A 20,669-nucleotide genomic window follows, 5' to 3' on the forward strand; every position below is an offset into this window, starting at 1 on the left:
TTAACATATTGACCTGTTTTGTGACTGTGTAGTTTTTGGCTTTCTAGTAATTTTAAGTGAACATTGTGAAGTGTTCAAATCTTTATTTGCAAAACAGAAATATTCTAAACAGATTCTGTCACTTTAAAAGTCCTCACATTAGATTTTACTATTGTTATAGCTTGGATGAAGTATTTAATTTCTTAATACTCATTTACTCAAGATTTATCACCAATTTAAAGTCACTGTTCATGCATAACCTTAACTTTGCTTTGTTTTGCTGTTGCAGCACCAGCAAGCAGGGGATACACAAATTATTTAGCAAACCCTGTGCCCAGAGCTATGATGTTCATTGATGGCTTTCTTTTTCCATGCTGATGGGGACAAAGAAGTCAGTGAGTCAGATGCTTGATAGACTCAGCCTTATAAGTAACAAAAAGGGAAGTGAGTTGTCACATGTAAAAGGGAAAAACTATGTCTACATACCATTTTGGAGCAAGCTTCTCAGACCAAGATGACAGACTCGGGGTAGTGGGGCTCGTGTTAGTGCTCTAAAAATAGCTGAAGTTGTGACTCAGGCTGGAGGTCAGGCTCTGAAGCCCGAGCTCTAGCTCCAGTTGCCACTGCAAACCTTTGCTTCTACAGCTATTTTTAGAGTCATAAATGGAGCACTAATGCAAACCCCACTACCCCGAGTTTCTCTACCCAGGCTGGGAGGCGTACTCCAAAATGCTGTGTAGGCATACCCTAATAGGGAAAGAAGTGGGATGGATTCTTTTCAACCTTTTGTAGGGCAGTACATATGTGTGTCTAAATCCTAGTTGCTGCAAACACTTACCACTGGGACTACTCGTGTATAGAGTTAAGTCTTTGAAGGATCTGGACCTAAACATTAAAAAAATAAAATATGTGAGCCTATCCCTTTAAATTAGCAAGCATTAGTATCAAAGAACTCTGAACTGAGGGTCACCAATATCTCCCTCATGTCCATTATTTAAAATCTCTACATCAGGAGTAATTACAGGCACCAGTTTTGCTGTGTGTGTGCCTTTCAGTGCACATTAAGAGTAAAAATCTTCCATTGGCGTGATTAACACAGAAAAACACTATTACATGTAGAACTTGCTGAAGAATGGAATTTCCATCCTGCAAGAAATTCTGAAATTTTGAAATATGTTTTTTCATCCCAAATCTCAATGAAAAGTTGAAATCTCTCAACTTTTAGTAAAAGAAAATATTCCAAGATATTTCATTTTGATATGGTCAAGAATGTTTTGTTTTGATTTTATTGTTTTGACTTTTATAATTATAAACAAAATATAATATAAAAGTTGAAACAATAAAGTTGCAACAAAGTGTTTGAACCTTGTCAAAATTAACCATTTTGATCTTATTGTAACTAAATGTTTTGATAATTTCCCACAACATTTTCAAGGAAATCAGTACATTCCTACAAAACATTTTGATTTAATCAAATCAGCATTTCTCATTGGATACTGTTCCATTGGAGAATTCCTGACCAGCTCTAATTACAAGTAAAAAGATAAAATAGGGGCATGGAATGAGTCCAGGAAGCCTTTTATCTAGTCCAGTGGTCCCCAACGCAGTGCCTGCGGGCGCCATGGTGCCCGCCGGGGCATTTATGTGCACCCACCCAGTGCCCAGCAGGGGAGAGAAGTGGCGGCCCTGCGCCTGCCGGGGACAGAGAACTCCGGGGCTGCAGACTGTGGGCGCCGGTGTTCTCTGTCCCTGGCAGGTGCGGGGTTGCGGTTTCTCTCTGGCTTCTCCGGGGCTGCAGATGCCGGCGTTCTCTGTTCCTGGCAGGCGCGGGGTTGCGGTTTCTCTCTGGCTTCTCCGGGGCTGCAGATGCCGGCGTTCTCTGTCCCCGGCAGGTGCGGGGCCATGGCTTCTTTCCGGCGCGAAGCTGCGGTCCCGCCCCTGCTGGGGACAGCAAACTCCGGGGCTGCAGGTGCCATTGTTCTCGGTCCCCGGCAGGTGCGGGGCCGCGGCTTAAGCCGGAGAGAAGCCATGGCCCTGTGCCTGCTGGGGACAGAGAACTCCAGGGCTGCAGGCTTCATTCTATGTTAAAGTAAGAATAATAAATATATTTGGATCAGCAGTTCAACAATGTTTTACTTTTTTAAAATAAATAACATGAAAAATGTTTATGATATTTATTTTGTAAAAACTCCTTAATTTTTCTTACAGGTATATAAAGAGCAATTGCCGACTAATTTAATTAATACTTTTTACATGTAAAATTACCCTTTTTATCTTATGGATTCATATATTATATAATAGTAAATATGATGTTTTTTGTATTATTTAATGTACAAATACAAAATAAGCCTTGAAAAATTGTTGGCGCCCGCCACACTCTTCTGAAAACATGAATGTGCTACTGGCCACAAAAAGGTTGGGGACCACTGATCTAGTCTGTCCTTCTTTTTGGTTGGCAACCATATCCCGCAATTTCCCTTGCATAATTCATTTTCAAAACTGATTCTTTTAGTTGTTTCACTCTCACTGCATTTGTATTAGTTAAAGATTCTCTACATAAATTATATCTTTATGTCTAAGGTACTTACTCCTTCCTTACTGTCAGTCCATTCATGTCTTTGTTCTTGCATTTGGCATTAGCTCAACTTGACTTGCATTTACATTTTTCTTTTAACTGTAATGTTTATAAAAACATATTAACACACACAGTAGATTCCCTCAGTGCTACAGAGGATAATTTGAAGCTGTTCCCTTAAAAAAAATTCAACACACCATTCACACTCCAATTCATATACATTATTAAATAAAATAGATCTCCCTTTTGGTGGAGGTATGACTATTATTTCTTAGCAAAGGAATATTGATAACTTACTGTTTTTCACCTATAGCTTTGCACTTCATCACAGACTTGAGTTATCTAGCAGAAGCCTTTTAACAGGAGTCTCCAGAGGGAGAACAGTGACTGAGGAACAAATCTCCAAAAATGCCAAAAGAGGATAAAATAAATAAAAAACAAACAAACAAACAAACAAAAAACAAAAAACCCTCCAAATTCAGTATTGCTATTTCATAATCTTAAACATTTTTAATTCACCACTCCTTCCACATTAGTGTGTGCTGGGTGTTGTCTTGGTTTTTCAGGAGCCAACAGTAGCTGCAGAATTTTTACCCCAAGAATGTATTCCTTATAGTTCAGTTGATGGCTTTAGCAAATCTGTGTTTCCAGAAAGACTATTTTATATGACTTATTTCCTTCCTACAGCACTTGGTTAGGGAGATATGGTTAGGAGAATATAAGCTCTCTTCCCCATTGTACAAAACATTTCCTCTTTCCCTAGCTACTCCCCAGTTCTACTCTGAGAGGTGATTGTAAAAATGGTGCCTTCTTAAACTCAACTGATCTACTCCTTGTGTGTATTGAGTCATATCTGCTGACATTAGTGACAAAAATAACTTATTACTTCAGTTAGTTGTATTGACCCTGCAGTGCTGAGAAAGAGACTTGGATTCTATTCCTTCTTATATAGAGAATTGTTGAGTAAGTTTTCTCATAGTTATATATGTGCAAACCCTTGGAAGGCAGTGAGGAGTCACAGGAGTCACTGTGGGCCTGAGTTGGCCTGCATCACTGCCCGTGATGGTGCATGAGAAGGAAAGTACTACGTTTGAAGCTCTGATTCCAGGTTGTTTGTGGGATTGGCAGCTAGAAAAATATCATTTTACTTATAAATTGAGCATATCATCATACCACTGAGAGAGAATGAAGATGGAACTCCACAATGCCATATTTAGAGTGACTTTTCAGAGTAGAATCACAGAGTAGAATTAAAGTCTGTCCTTTTCAGTTTGTATGACGGTACTACAATAATGGTGCCTGATGAGGAATTTTTTAAAAGCACTTAATATGTATCAGATCTTTTATCTCATTGTACACTTGTGACATAACTTTCCCCTTGAAGCCCATTGAGTCTACTGTCTTCTCACCTTTAAGGATTCCCAGAACTCATCCCGTTTCCTCTCGTGTGGTATTCCAGCATTTCCATTTTTCTCTCCCAAATTCCTGTACTTTAATGTACCAGCTGCAAAGCCCTCGTTTTCCTTCCAAATAATCTGTTTTATTTTCTAGCTTCTTTATGTAATTTTCTTCACTGTTTCCCAGCTTTCTAACCCATCAATTTCTGTGAATTCTTTTGCAGCTTTATTATCACAAGAGGTTAATGACTTTGTCATGTTGTCCCTGTTATGGCAAAGAAGATCCAGAGAGGCTGTAATATCAGTCTCCTCACACTGCTCAAGGCAAGATTAATATATATTTTTGCTGCAATGCCTGAGCTATGGAGACTGACTGGTTTTAAAAAGTCCATTTTGTGTATTTTTGTTGGTTTGGTTTAGGTTATGGTTGGTTTTGGTTCGGGTTATGTCTGGATCTTAGAAACATCAATGTTCAAATGTTAGCTTATTTGTCCACCACCAACTCAGAGTATTCTGTTCTGCAAGGTATTTTCCAGGACTGATTCTTCCACCTTATGTCTGCTGGCACCTCTGTCTTATCTTTTGTAGATGTTTTGCATAGCTAAGGTCTTTTGAGCCTCAGTAGCATTTTGGTAATAAAATACAGTAGTACAGTACCTGCTTCACAGGAGAGTTGTGAATGTTTGTACAACTAATTTTTTAAGTGCCGAGTAATAGTATGAAGTTCAACTTTTTCAGCATATCTTATTTCATAAGAAGGTAAGCAGAGTAACCCAAATTATTACAAGTATAGCCCCACTAGTCCCCTTATAAATATAACTGTGACAACAACACCAGGCCCAATGATTGCTGATATAATGAATCAGTAGCTTTGTAGTCCAGAGAGCTACCAAACAACTAATTGTTTTTGCCATAGTTTATTGGAAACAAATTTTCAGGTAGAAGAATCCTTTACTTGATTTTTATCTGACCCCTGTTTCAGAGCTGATACTCCTCTGGGCTTTATTCCTCCATGATTAGTGGTTTACAGTATGTCCTGGTGTTGATTTCTTGTTCCAATCAGAAGAAAACTTGACTCTTTGCTATTTAAAGCAGGATGGAAACAGCTCTTCCCTTCCCCATCCTGTCTGTTTTACAAATCTCAAGTTCCAGCAGGGTGGAGACCACTATTGGGAAGCTCAAATGCCAACTTCAGTTTAAAAAAAATAATACTTTCCAGTCCAACTGGCAGTTTACACATAACGGCTTCTCTGCGTGTGCGCCGTGAGAAAGCTGCACTGAGTGTGTAGCTTTTTTTCTTTTCTTTTTAAGAGTCTCCTCCATTAGCTCAGCTGAGGCAGAGAGGCAGAGCCTGTGGTTGTCAAGATGATAATTAGAAATAGAACATCTCACCACCAACCTCTAAAAGCTTAAACACATCACTCCACAGGAAGGACAACTTCCACTCCTTTTCTAGTGTGTTATTCCTCTAGTGTTCTTGCTGGATAAATGGTTCTGCTTACAGTGGTTGGTAATTTTTTATGTAAATCCCGTGGGTGGTAATTTCTGAGAAGATGAGGGGTTTTCAAATGGAGGCCAGATTATTATTGCTATAATAATCAAGTGTATAGTCATTTTGCTTATTCCTGGCTATGACTCTGTACCAAATAACCAGCACATTCAAACAAGATTCCCTGGTGTCAACTCCACAGTGTGCAGCTATCTGGCAGAGAGGTGGTTACCTCTTTCAATAGATCATTGAAAAAATCAGGTAAAGAAGCAATTAAGCGATGAGGTGCTTTTGAAAATGGAATTTAGGATCCTAAGTCACTTAGGTGCTTTTTGAAATATTATGCTTAGTAGCCACACTGCCCATTAATCACATGATCAGTAGTTCCATCAGCTCATCAGTGCTAAAGCTGGTTCCAGGGCTTTCCTCTGCATTCTTACCACTTCCAGCTTCCATATTTCACTTGCCTTTCCCCTATATCCTTGCAATATTTTGAATATTGCAGGTTTCAGCAATTAGTCAGCTACAAATTCACATACAAAGGTCAAATTCTCATACAAATCCCAATGTTTCACCTGTTACTCATGCCAAATCATTTTAGCCACCTCTCTATGTATCCCATCTGTGCGTCTTTTCATGTTCTTAATGAGATAGAGAGCCAACCAAAATTATGCCTAGCATCTGAATCATTTTTATTTTATGTTGAATATCAATTTATAGCAAAGGAAATTCAGGACATGAATTCAGGCCTTGGCAGGTAAATGAAGGAAGAGCTGATTTTGAAACAGTATATAATGTAATAACATAATGTGCCTCTAAGCATCTATATAATCTGTTAATGATTTGAAATCACAATTGGATTTGGGGGGTTGGTTTGTTGTTTTTTGTATCTTTTAAAATAGTATTAATTTCATGTAATATAAATCCTACATTATGGAGCAGTGGGTATGTTAATTTTTAATCCTAGCAACTGTACAGAAGTATTTCTAATAACTTTTCATGTGCAGTCTATATGCATGCTGTTGCAGAGCTGTACTGTAGCTTTAGCTGATGGATAGAATGTGAATCTCTTGTTTTATTGTAAATAAAATAAATTAGCTAAGGCCCTGATCCTGCAGACTTATGTACATACTTAACTTTATGCACGAGTAATCCCAATGAAGGGAATATTTCAACTTGCATGCATAAATCTTTGCAGAATCAGAGCCTAAATGATTTTATTGTGGTGATTTTGTTGTAAATTGGAATGATCATTTTAGTTACCCAAATATGTTGCCAAGAGACATGATGAATTGATCAAAATTAGAAATGGTTTTGATTGGAAAAAATAGTTTTGTTATATGATTAAGTGCAACATCTTCACCATCAGAGGGGTAGCGTGTTAGTCTGGATCTGTAAAAAGTGACAAAGAGTCCTTATAGACTAACGGAAGTTTTGGAGCATAAGCTTTCGTGGGTGAATACCCACTTCGTCAGACGCATGTGAAATCACATGTTGCAATAAGGGGGCACCTGTGTACTGGCAAAGAACCTAGGGCTGCTGTACCTGCTATGTAATAATGTACCAGTTGTTGTTATATTTGACATTGGAAACCTAGAAATATGTTTTTAAGCCTTCAGACAAATACAAGGAAATGTTAATCTTCTTCTCTCTCTCTTAAAGGCTTAAAATTAATAAACAATAGCATTTCTAAAGTATTAATAATTCAGAAGCACATCTTAACTGAGGAATTGTTCACGTTATTTAACTGATTCCTTTACAAAGATTTAGATCATACATCTAGGGAATCTTTTTTGTTCACAATGCAAGACTTGTGGTCAATCATATAGTGCATTACTGTTTTTTTCCTTAAGATAAAATCTTCATTTTTTAGCCAGTTTGCAGAATAATGTTTGCATTTAATAGAACCTGCTTCTTTGTAACTACATTTTGTGTTCTCGATGCTACATGCATTAGATTTATATGCATGTTTTATGCAGAGAGAGCACTCTAAAAATAATGACTTAGTAGCATTTTTTTTGTAATATGCAGAGTACTTGAAGGAGGAAAGAACAAAGGCACATCAGGGTAAAAGGAGGGGGAGGAGCATTTCATTTTTACTCCTCTACTAAAAAAAAAGAGCTTGCATCAACTGGGACATGGGGGGTGGGGGGGGGGGAGCCACAACAAGACAGAATGCTGGTACTAACTACAGCATACTTCTCATCTTTGCTCATTAGACTTGTTTGAACAAATTCAGAGTTAACATTTTTGAGTAACTATAATGTAAAAAATACAGAGGTGCCAAGTTAGAATTACATGTTTAATAGAAAAATCTCAAACACTTTATAATTCACATGGATGTAGAATTAACATCTGAAAACATTCACTTCAGATGAGGCATTGAATACAAATTACTACAATACGCAGTAGAAATTTTTGAAAGGTATCATGTGCATACTGTATATAATACATTTCTGAATCTTTCACTTTCTATTTTAAAGATTGAAACCACAGTAACAGCTTTAGAATGAAATCCTTTGAAGACCGTAACATAGTGAGTGGGGTGAAAAATGTCAAGCAGAATACCAGTATGTTTCCACTAGAACAAATGGTTTGCTCTCTTGATCACTTCTTGATTATTTTTTAAAGAGACAGTGTCAAGCTAAAAACAAAATAATCCAAAAATAATTTCCTCACCTTGATTACTAATAACATTTTACATTTTTCAAATGGAAAACCAAAACACATCAATGCATTGATTCACCATGGTGTGTGTGTGGCTTTTTGTCACTGCCTAATAGGACTTTGAAAGTAGATTGGCAAGTTTACTTTCTGCTTTCTATATAGCAGTAGCATATTTTGGGTTATTTGGGTTTCTAGCACTCTTGGAAGATGTTAACATTTTAAAAAAGCATTTTAATTGATTTTAAAAAAAACAACCTCCATCAGTAAAGCCCATATTGCAACTTGACTACTTGACCAAGGTCTCTTCTAAGTGACATATATGATTAAGTTCTAGCAAAGCTATAATTTCAATGGATTGTGTTTTTACAGGTCTCTGATCAAAATGAATGTCATTAGAAGGCTTTCTGCTTCATATCTGAGGAAAAACAAGATGCAGCAGAGATGCCAAAGTAACAGACGACCAATTGCTCCACTTGGGTCACGGATTTTAACTGATCCTACTAAAGTTTTTGAACATAACATGTGGTGAGTTGCCTCTTCAAACTTGACGTGTGATACTGATTCATAACACTTCTTTGAGCTGTGTTGCACATGTCCATTCCCCAGGAGCTGTGTGTGTACCTTGTGCACAGTTGATGGAGAGGTACTGTCAACTGGTACCGTCAGAGGTACCTGTTATGGTGGTCACGGCAATACCCCTCTATTGCCACTTACCACTGCATGCTGGTATAAGAGGGCAGAGCTGCCCTCGACTTCTCCCTCCCCCGCTTCCTTCTTACTGCCTGTGATGGTTGTCAGAGCGATTCCAGACTTGTGACAAGTGCTTCCCTCACACCTTTGTTAGTTGTAGTTGTAGAAGTTACTTAGTTGTAGCTAGATTTTAGGGCTAGGTTTTCATTTTAGGTCTTTTTTGACTACTCTTTATCTTGCATTACCAGGATCTTTATAGGATTAGTACTGGAACGATGTCTCACCTGCTGGGGTTTAAGTCCCGCTGGACTTTCACTAAGCCTATGCGAGTCAGTAACCCTCCCCTGGCCTGCTTCAAATGTTTGAGGGAATCCCACATTAGTTAGAAATGTCACACTTGTAAAGGATTCAAGTCCTGCTCACAGAAAGACAGAGTGGCGAGGCTTGAGTGCTTACTTATGGAGGCAGTGCTTTGCCCTCCTTTGGTGTCATCACATGGGGAAAGCAGCCCAGGTACATCAGCTTCAGTGTGGAGTGCCCCAGCGGAGATATCTGTAGCTTCTCCACCCCGTTTGCTGATACCGAAGAAAAGACTTAGGCCTGCCTCAAGTTTGGTACCTCGATCGAGTGTGTTGCTACTGAAGCCAAGGAAAGGCAGAGACTCTGCGTAACATTCAAGGAAGAAGCTCTCTTTGAAGCTCTCATCACCTAGAAACAGGAGACTGCCACCTCCAAAACATGTACCAGGTCTATCAAGGCTGTACCCGGAAAGTTCCTTGCAGAGTGCTGCTCCCAGCCACCCCAGAGGCATACGCAGCCACAAGGGACCTGCTTAGCATCTCAGTATCTGTATTGCCTGCAGTTCAAGAAGGTTTTATAGCTGGTACTGATGCTGCAGCTCCTACCTCACTGCGTCAAGAGCCTGCAGTACCATTACCTCCCAAGCTTCTGCAAAAGCCAGTGCAGTTGAGAGGCAAGCTTCTGATGATATCCCTAGTAATGCCATCCCTGGGCTCAGGCTATCTCTCTCCCATCCCAGCTGGTTCTGCTCCTCCATTGTCAGAAGTTTCAGACTCTCAGAGGTGAGGTTATCTCTATCCTGTCAAGGATGGGGACCATAGGTCATGCAGTAACCTCAGAACTGACCTTCTTCTAAGGGACAACGGTCTGGACAAGGATGGGTCCCAGGCCCATACTGCTCGCCATTTTGGACACCATGGGGTTTCTCCCCTATGGCTAGGACCTCCCCTCAACCGTCTCATTCACTATTTCCAAGAACTTTCTGGAGGCATTGGCACCAAATTCTCCAGTTCCTGGCACTGAGGTCAGTACTGACCAGCCAGAAGTCACTCAGGCGAGACATAGACCAGCCACCACCTTAAAAGCCTCTTCCTCATCGCCAGATGAGGCTATCGAGCTGGCAGGTGATTCACCACCACCAGAGGACTGCAGAGCTCATCAAGATCTTTCAAATGGAGTGGCCTCTGTGCTTGATGGCTCATGTATATCTTAGTTATGCCATATTCATATCATAACCACATTTCTATGAAGAATATGGGGTGTAACATCACAACCCCTTTGTTCCCCTTGCTACCAACTCTCACTTTAGTCACAAACGCATCATCCCTGCATTGGAGAGCTCATATGGAGTCGCTGCAGATCCCAGGTCTCTGGTTGTTTTACGTTCTAAAGACTCATGAACGTCAGGGAGTTAAGAGTAGTCCCTCTAGCCTCCTTGGTCTTCCTCCTCAACGTAGTAGGGAAGAATTTATTAATTCTAACAGAAAACTCTGCAGCTATGTTTTACATAAACAGGCAGGGAGGGGCACGATCAACCCAACTGTGCCAAGAGACGATTTGCCTCTGGGACTTTTGCATAAACAACTCAATTAATCTCAGAGCTGCTTATCTTTCAGGGAAACAGAACACATTAACGCATCAGCTGGGCAAGTCCTTTCCCAACCACTGCAACTAGCTGTTGTGCCCAGACATGGCCAAATCCATCTTCCAGCTCTGGGGAACTCCCCAAGTAGACTTGTTTGCAACAAAAACCAACAGAAAATGCCATCAGCTTTGTGCCCTGGGAAGTCTCAGCCCAGGCTCACTGACAGATGCTTTTCTCCTATCCTGGAAGAATTCCTTCCTGTATGCCTTTCCTCCAATTCCTTTGCTACCCAGGTTCTTATTCAAAGTCAAATAAGATCATGCATGTCTCTTCCTTATAGCACTAGCATGGCCTCATCAATACTGGTTTTCAACCCTACTAGCCAGTTCAGTCGAGCCTCCGCTGTCTCTCCTGTTGGATCCAGACATCATTTCCCAGGACCACAGTCACCGTCTCTGTCCTAGTTTCTGAGACCTTCGTCTGATAGCATGGGTACTTTGTGGTTAACACCATTTGAGAGATCCTGCTCAAAGGATATTCAGAAAGTGTTTTGGAATAGCAGAAATTCCTCAACTCAGAGCACTTACCTGGCTAAGTGGAAGCATTTCTGTGTTTTGGTCCCATCAGAAAGCCACATCTCAAGGATGGGCTCCCCTGAACCTCATGCTGGACTGTATTCTATATCTAAAACTGAGTTTGGCTATTAGCTCTATAAGACTGCCTCTGGTAGGCTATTTAGGTCTTCCATGTCTTGGTGGATAGTAGATCCCTTTTCTCCAAAACTATCATCAACAGACTCCTAAAGGGTTTGGTTAGATTGTACCCACACATGCAACAGCCCATCCCTCCTTGGGATCTGAACTTGGTCCTAGCAACATTGATGGGCCCAACCGTTGAACCCTTTGCAGCTCGCTCTCCTCTGCACCTGTCTATGAAGGTAGCATTTCTAGTGGCCTTTATCTTGGCCAGAAGAGTGGAAGAGTTGAAAGCCTTAGTAACAGGCCCTCCTTACACAGTTTTCCATAGGGATAAGATTTATCTTCTCCCTCACCCAAAATTTCTCACTTAGGTAGCTCTAATTGTCACGTTAACCAGGCAGTCTATTTACAGACTTTCTTTCCGAAACATCATGCTCCTAGAGATTCAGAGAGGCTGTGTTTGCTGGATGTGAGAAGGGCTCTAGCTTTCTGTCTGGAGCATACTAAGACCTTTAATCCTCAGTTGGTCATTGCAGTTGTGGACAGAGCTAAGAGCAGACCAATGTCTACTCAGAAGATGTCATCCTTGGTCTCTTTATGCATTTGTTTATGCTACCAGTTGGCTAATATAACCCCACCAGCTAGGGTATTGACACATTCTGCTAGAGTGCAGGCAACATCTGCATCTTTCTTGGCACAAGTACCTGTCATAGACATTTGTGAAGTGGCAACTTGATCATCCGTCCACACTTTCATTTTGTATTATGCCATTTCCTGTCATTCCAGGGACAATGCCAATTTTGGATGGGTTTTGTCTTAAAGTCACAGGTCAGGTAGACTTGGAGGCCACCTCTACGTTTGTCTGCTTGTGAATCACTTACAGTGGCATGGACATGTGCAAGAATCACTTACAGTGGCATGGACTCGAAGAAAAAACGGTTACCGACTTTTCTGTAATGATATTCTTGAAGATGTGTTGCACGTGTCTATGCCACGACCCACCCGCCCTCCTTTCTCTCAGAGTCTATCCAGTACAAAGGAACTGAGGGGCCCTGGGAATGTCTCTGCCGTCTTATATCCGCATTCAGTGGTGTGTGGCGACAGAGGGTGCATGGACCACCCTAATGGGTAGTGATAAGGAAAAAAATTCTCCAACAACTGTGCATGAGGTGCTCGCTCACCTACAATGAAATGGACGTGCAACTCATCTTGAAGAATAAGAGTTACAGAAAGGTACATAACCGTTTTTTCTGGGATGGGTGCTGGTGTGTGTGAAGGGATAACAGTTATAGAATAGAAGCCAGGAACAAGCAAACTTGAAATTTGGTATAATTTAACCTTCATGTTGATGTTGAAGTGCTCTGTCTCTATTAGGCTACTAAAGAGTAGTCATGGGGTGAGATACTTTCATGGATCAAAAACTGGCCTGGTGACAGAAAGCAAAGAGTAAGGTTAAATGGCCAATTTTCATCATGGCAAAAGGTTATCAGAGAGGTGCCTCTAGGTTCCATGTTAGGTTCCGCATTGTTTAATTTATGTATTCATGATCTGAAAATTGGGTGAGTAATGAGGTGGCAACATTTGCAGTTCACACAAAGTTATTTAGGTAGTCAGGATCAGAGAGTACTGTGAGGAACTTCATCTAGCTTGTTTAGGGCTCTCTGAATAGATGACACAGTGGCCAATGAAATTCACTGTCAATTAATGCAAATGATCTCTATGAAGAGAGATTGAAGAGGTTGGGGTTGTTTACCTTAACACACAGATAAATAAGAGGTGATATGATAAAAGTATATAAAATAATGACTGATCTAGAGAAGGGAGATCTGGACCTTCTATTTCCCCATTTCATAACACAAGAACATGGGGACATTCACTGAAATAAAAAGGGTGGAAATTGTGTGGAAAAACTATGTGTAAGTAAATTGGAAGTCAGTGTGTCAGGAAGTTGTTGAGCCTTAATAAGAAACAAAAATGGATTGGACAGGGAACATGGACAGGGTATTACACCTCATGCTTTAGAATTTAAACCAGTCTCTTAAGTATTAGGGTAGGTCTACACATCCCTCAGAAGTGAGCCTCCCAGCCCAGGTCTACAAACTGGGGTTAGCGGGGCTCCTACTAGCACTCTGAAAATAGCGGTGTAGACATGCTTTGGAGTTGCAGCTTGGGCTTGAGATGGCTGTCTGAAGCCCAGTCCCCTTCCTAAGCCTCAGAGCCTGAGCTCCAGCCCGAGCTGCAACTTCAAAGTGCTGTCTACTCAGCTATTTTTAGAGTGCTGGCATGAGCCTCACAAGCCAAATCTGTCAGACCAGGCTGGGAGGCGTGCTTCCACGGGCTGTGTGGGGCATTGTCTTAGAGATCAGGATGAGATCTAATGTGGGGACAGATTGTCCTGCCTCTACCTACTGCAGGGTTCTCACACCTTCCTCTGAATCACCTGATACTAGCCACTGTCACAAACAGGATACTGTGTAGATGGACCTCAGGTCTGATCCACCATGATAATTCCCATGGTCCTGAATAAGGTTTGCAAGTTACTGGATCTTTTAATAGTCTCTTTTATTTGTCCATCAGGTAGATATGATCAAAATCTTTTCAAACCATCTTTTAGTAGAATTTTGACAATAAAAAAGCAGATGAAATAGGTCAATAACATAAAAGACAGCAGGGTCACACTGTTGTAACTCAGGATAGAAATATCACCACAATCATGATTATATAATGTAGAGGGAAAGGTTTCAACTGGGCCTTTCTTTGTATATTACTATTTTGAGCATTTTTCAAGCCTATAATGTTGCAGTGGATGGGGGCAAATGTTTTAAAGCAAGACCAAGAGAGCTAAACACAAAAAGGGCCAGTCCAAGCTTTGTTTTTAGTTACATGCATATTCATAAGAGAGCTATGCAACTCCTTCCCAGATGTATACTAAGAAGCTCATTAAATAATGTGCTGGTTTGCAGAATTTTCTCTCTCCTGGTTAATGTGGTGGTGGTGTACTATTAATTATGTAGTACTATTATTTAACAGGTAACCCTGATTTCCCAGTTAAACCCACATAGGATTTATTGACAGTGCTGGCAGATATTTAGGTGGGGCTTTGCTTAAAGTGGTCCTGTATCCTTTCGTGTTGCCTTCTATATATTGGTATATTTCTCTAGATACTTGTTGCATGATCTTTCATCATTTAAAGAAGTGACTAATTATGCAAAACAATGCAGAAAATGTCTGCTTCCATTTATAATCTCTGTTCAGGCCAGTAATCTTCTGGGTTTTCATGTGTGGAGATGTGGGGGCAGTGTTTTTCCCCGTTAATAGGAAAGTTAGTGGGGGTAATAAACTGAAGATAGAGTTGCCTGATCTTACATCAGACATACTAAAGTGAATATTATCCTGATGGAGCTGAGGTGGAGAGCTCTTAGTGTCCCTTTAGAGAGCACTATTGAAAGAAGTGTTTAAAGTATTTATGTAAGCTTTTATTATAGTTCTAGTTGGCCTGTATGAAAGGACAAGCAGTCTCCTTTAAAACATCCAAGCTCTAGTCCTGCTACTGTGTGTGTGACATGTCACCCATCTTATACAGACTTTTAGGGAAAAGCCGAGTCTTTCATTCAACTTAATGAAAATATAATTGAAGCAAAAGCAACAAGTCATTAATTAAGAATGAAAACTTCAGGCCACCATGATACCTGAAGCACATTAGCATAGCATGAGGCACATCCCTGTGTAACTGATTTCCCATGGGATAGGCAGGGAATGCTGTTTTTTATGTTAACTATTAGAGAATGAACAAAGTTCCCTAGTTATCAAGACTTTCTCATCTTTTAAGAGCCACCAGAGTTCTGGAGGTTCCTTTCCCCTCTGTGATACACATGGCTGACTGGCTGGCTTTCTTCAGGACTCCAGATCTGATTTTTTAGTTATTACTTATCTCATGTGCATCTCTTATCTTCCTCTGCATCTTGTGAACAGCAGATTGGGCAAACTGGCTGAACTAAATTTATTTTAAAAAACCAACAACCTCAAAACACAGAACGAGATGCCCATGTCTGGTTGGGAATTGATCACCCAGTTGCATGTTTGAGCACTGATTTCAGTTAATGTCAGCAGAGGGATTCTTGTCTTCCATTTTATTAGGGGACTGCAAACATTATTCATGGCTTGTAAGACAAAGTTTCTATTTACACTTAATACCAAATTTTGTTCTCAGTTACATATGTATAACTCCTGCTGCAGTCACTATAAGTTACACCCATGTCACTGAGAGCAGAATTTAGTCCTTAGTGCATAGGAAATATCTGGCTTTATGAGAGCATGGGAGAATTACCTCAGAACAGTAAAACTGTACTGATGTTCCAGGATGTCACCTATTCCATTGTTCTGATATTTGCTTTTCCTGTCCTCCATAGTTCACATTGATGCCATAGAGTAAGGGTCACACTCTGTATCTTTACCATCAGTCCCAAACCTCAGTGTCCAAACTGTGGCATAAGGACATCACATTTTACAAATGGGTGTGGAATATGCTCTGTTACATCATTGACTCTAAGAGAAACACAGCAAAATCAGACATGGGTGGGATTTTCCTTGCTTTGCCCATGACAAATATTTGTTAAAGCAAGCATGCAGCTGGGAGAGAGAAAAAAATGTATAACTGTTAATGACAGCAGGCTTGTCCACATCTTAGCCTCTGATCATCTTTATGTGGAGACCTCCCTATGTAATGCTGCTGCATCAGTGTCTGTTTGCCATATCCCATATGAACATGCTGTTTAACTATCAGAAGGCTTTTTACATTTTTTAGTTTCTATGTTTCACATTCAGGAATTGGCCTGATATATTCCTTTCCTCCTGCTTCTCATTTCAGCTCACATGTCCCCTTCTTCATAACGTAGGAATTTTCTTTTCTATTGTGAAAAACACGTCTGAAACTGCTGATTTCTGGAACAACTTATCTGGGGGGAGTCTTGAATGATACTTGGCCTTGTTTGAAAATAAATGTAGCCTGGTTAGTAATATGCTCAAAGATCATGTACAGTGCATTTTAAAGCAGAACAACTTGGCCCTGTTCAAGTTTAATGTGCAAGCTAAAATAAAATTAATCTTTATTGCTAGTGTGTACAGTACTCCTCACTTAACGTTGTCCGGTCACATTGTTTCATTGTTACGTTGCTGATCTATTAGGGAGCAAGCTCATTTAAAGCTGTGCAATGCTCCCGTATACCGTCGTTTGGCAGCTGCCTGCTTTGTCCAGGATTCTCTGGAAGAGCAGCCCCTCCTTGTGTGGATTAGAACCAGGGGGGGCAGCAGCCCCCCCCATCATCTCCCCTAAATTCCCTGTAAGGTATGTGGCTTAGCAGCTGCCCAGCAACAATTCAGGTGGCCCTCCCCCCAACTGCCGTGCTGCTCCTGACCAGCCCTCTGCCTTGGAGCTGCTCCCCGGAGCTTCTTGCTTGCTGGGGAAGTGGGGGAGAGGGATGCTGATATCAGGATGTCCCCCTGCTCCATACTCCCTCTCCACAAAGCAGAGGATGGGGACGGGGCTCAGGAACAGAATGGAGGGAGCTTGCTGGAAGCTGTTGCTTCCTGTCTGAACTGGCTGATCTGCTTAAAAGGGCAACGTCCTCTAAGTGGAGTCAGCATACTTAAAGGGGCAGCAGAGCACGTTTCTCTCTCTCTCTCTCTCTCTCATGCATGCATCCCTCAGCACTTTGGAAAGTCAGCACCTGTGCAGCTGTGCATGTGCTATGAGGAGGAGGGAGTGGTGCACTACAGCTGGATAGCGTGGGCTCATGTTGAGTTTTTTTCAGGGAAGTGTTTGCAGCTACTGCCATTCGTCTGTTGTGTTTCCTCCCTCTTCCTCAGTCCATGCTGCCTTGTAGAGTGTGAGGCTACATTAAAAACAGTGTATTAACCCTTGAGGGCTCAGCCTAGTGCTAGTTGATCATTTAGCAGCAAAGCATTTCCTGGGAAATATTCCACCCTCTTACTCCACCACCTCAACCAAGCTTCACAATCATTCATTGCTGTGTACAATATTAAACTGTTTGTTTAAAATTGTTTAAAACTTTTACTGTATTTGTATATAATGTCTTTTGTCTGGCAAAAAAAAATTCCCTGGAACCTAACCCCCCCCCATTTACATTAATTCTTATGGGGAAATTGGATTCGCTTAAAATAGTTTTGCATAAAGTTGCATTTTTCAGGAACATAATTACAACGTTAAGTGAGGACTTACTGTATTTGAGATGATTATTTATATTGTGGCAGTACCCAAAATGTACTAGGAGCTTTCCAAACAGAGAGGAAGCTGAAGGTTTTCCCCCCAAAAGCTTACAGTTTGAAAACAGTCTTTAAAAGGAGTTAAAGTAAACAAGTTAGATCCCAATCCTGCTTATGTCAAAGTAAATGGGAGTTTAGCAGGTCCTTAGGGCCTGATCTGAGAGCTACATTAGAGTAAATAGGAATTGCTGGAGTTCAGCGCTTGTCAGGGTCAGGTCCTTATTTTATTCCATTTAAGGTATGACATGAATCCGTTAAATGATCAGGGTGAACCATTTTATACAAGCATAACAACACGTTCTGGAACCACAAAGTATTGCAGCATAGCTCGCCTGTTTTCAGAAATTGATTGCTCTTCCTTCTTCCATATAGGCTGTAAGAATTTCTGGATAGAAATGTGTTCCCTGTCTCAGCAGCGGCTAGTTTCCTACCTAGATGACCTTTGGTCCTCCACATGATAAACATTAGTAACAAGTGGATTCTTTGGATTAGAATCTGCGCTAATAGGTCTGCCTAGACTCAGTCAAGTATGAATCTAATGTGACATTCGAAATAAACAGAATTAACTTGCAAGGTGCATGCTAAACCCAGGGATGAAAACAAAATGCTGATTATTTTGCCTCATTTGCAGTTCGAAGTCTGTGTTTAATCATTCTTCTGGTTGAGATTTATGTCACTAGTGATTCATCATTATCTGTAACACACACAAGCTTAGATTTTTTTTAACGCCTACAAACTCCCAGGTTTGAACCTGCGTCATTCCTGGGAATTTGCTCACATTGCAAAAAATCAAAGTGTGTTTTGGAGACATAGGCATAGTGCGATGGTAGGGCTTTGGCTCCAGTATTCATTAACTCTAGTCTGGTTGACATTTGCAAGTTATTAATTGGCCAGGAGATCTGAATCTTTATTCCTGTCTGGTTATTCATGCTTGGCTATTAGTTGCTTTATAGCACCATCCTTTTGGATGCTGTATCTATGTTTTTGTAATCCATAAGTATACATGGAAATTGCAAATGTCTTTCACCAACCCAATGAATATATTCTTGTATTAAATTGTTGTTTCTAAAAAGTACAGTTCTGTAGGACTTCAGCTCACCAGGATACAAAACTGTATGACTATAAACTCAGGGAGGAAAAGTTAAGGTGACACATTGTTTTTGTTGGAATGTAATATACAATATATCGCTCCAACATAATGAATCAACTTTATACAAGAACAAGACAACATAGATAAATGCAAGCTAGCAAGAGCGCCTTTTTTTAAATTACAAAAATATAAAGAAAGCAGCACTACAATTTCTACCATTGCCAATGTGAGAATAAATCATTGAGCAAAGGGATAGCTACAGAAAGTCTCACAGAGAGAGCAACAAAAACACAACATGCTACAGAGTCAATCAAATAATCAGCTAGTAGGGTGTACAGTTAGGAGAGGATATTATATTAGCTGTCAGCACAGAGGCTGCTGGAACGCAGAACAAAGCAAAAGAACTAAACATAAGAACTGTAGGAGCTCCAGATTGCATCAGGACCAGCTGAAAGAATTATCTTGCACCAGAATGTATTTATGTGACACTGGAACATACAATGTAGTTAATTTGCGAGCAGTCCCCCCAAAAGGCTATGGAGAAATCATATTAAAAACATGTTCTGCAACTGTGTTTTTGCAGGGACCACATGCAGTGGTCACAAGAGGAAGAAGAAAGAGCCAGAGAAAAAGCAACAGAGAACTCGCTTGTGCGGGTTCAACCAGAAGATCAAGGTAATGAGCCCATAATTCCTAAGTATCAGAGGGGTAGCCATGTTAGTCTGGATCTGTAAAAGCAGCAAAGAGTCTTGTGGCACTTTATAGACTAACGGATGTTTTGGAGCATGAGCTTTTGTGGGTGAATACCCACTTCGTCGGATGCATGTGATAAAGTGGGTATTCACCCACGAAAGCTCATGCTCCAAAACGTCTGTTAGTCTATAAGGTGCCACAAGACTCTTTGCTGCTTTTACATAATTCCTAAGAAGTTCTAATGCTCCAAGAATGCTCTTTTTTATTAATATTTTTTCCTTGATTAAATCCACTTTTTGCTTATTTACCTTTGTCTTATTAACCACGACAAACTTGTCCAAAAGCATTCACCTTTACCTAGCTATTCAATTATCCTTTTCTCTTTCTCCAGGGCAACAGGTCTCGGCCTAATATGATGAAATCTGCAAATTGCGATTTTCAGAGTTGTGAATCCTGACCTTTACAATGCTTCAAATTAAAGCCTCCATTGTTGCTTATGCTGTCACCATAGGGAAAGGGAGTGAATTTGCAATCATTGGGGTGATGAAATCTAAAGTTCTCATGTAAAATTTTCACATTTGCTTTTTAATTTGGTTGCAGATCAGCTTAGTGGGCTAGTGGATGTGCATAGTGCTGTCTCTCAGGAGATCTGAGATGGATTTCTGGTCCCAGCTTTATGCCCTAGGCAGCTTGAGCTAGAAATGCTTTAGAGACATTGTGCTCATTGTGCTGGGTAGAGCATGTTTTCTCATATCATTCAAAGGTGACTCCTGTGAACTAAGGGGTTTCCTTGGCTGGCTATGTATTCCCTCTTTCAGAAGGATGGTGAATTAGGGGAGTAAAGGAATTAAAATGTTCAGGGCCTTGCCCTGTCCGTAGGGAAGAGTGTGAACGTACACACTGGTGGCATCATCAAAGTGGAATTTCTACTCACAGTTGGATCTCACTGAATTCATATTCCGAATGATTCTGTTACCCATAATTGAAAACCAGCACTCCTCTGCACACATGCACATACCACAGAGTTTCTGAATCATTGGCATGCAGGAGGAGAGTAAGGCAGATTACACTGCATATTTTGATGAAAAAAATCGGCAATATAGTGAAATGGATAGTGTTGATTGGGGCAATTGGAGGGAGGTCTCCATGTACAAGAAATCCAGACTCCTGGGTTTGTTCTGTTTGGTTTTTGTACATTCCCAGAACTGGGGCATTAAATCTATT

At 40.6% G+C, this 20,669-nt stretch overlaps 1 protein-coding gene across 8 annotated transcripts in view; it reads left to right on the plus strand.

Annotated features, from left to right (window-relative positions):
• The window catches only part of METTL8 (methyltransferase like 8), a 156,806-nt gene that overhangs the window by 119,415 nt on the left and 16,722 nt on the right, over nucleotides 1-20,669 (plus strand). For all 8 annotated transcript variants that reach the window (XR_005586218.1, XM_039494862.1, XM_039494861.1 and 5 more), the window contains 2 exons: nucleotides 8,477-8,632; nucleotides 19,336-19,427. Coding sequence is in view for 7 of the 8 variants with exons in the window: in XM_039494861.1 (XP_039350795.1) it covers nucleotides 8,477-8,632; nucleotides 19,336-19,427 (248 nt within the window). In the remaining variant the exon portion in view is untranslated. The remainder of the gene's footprint in view (nucleotides 1-8,476; nucleotides 8,633-19,335; nucleotides 19,428-20,669) is intronic.

This window comes from Mauremys reevesii, linkage group 11 (genome assembly GCF_016161935.1).
Source record: "Mauremys reevesii isolate NIE-2019 linkage group 11, ASM1616193v1, whole genome shotgun sequence".
Classification (NCBI taxonomy): domain Eukaryota; kingdom Metazoa; phylum Chordata; order Testudines; family Geoemydidae; genus Mauremys; species Mauremys reevesii.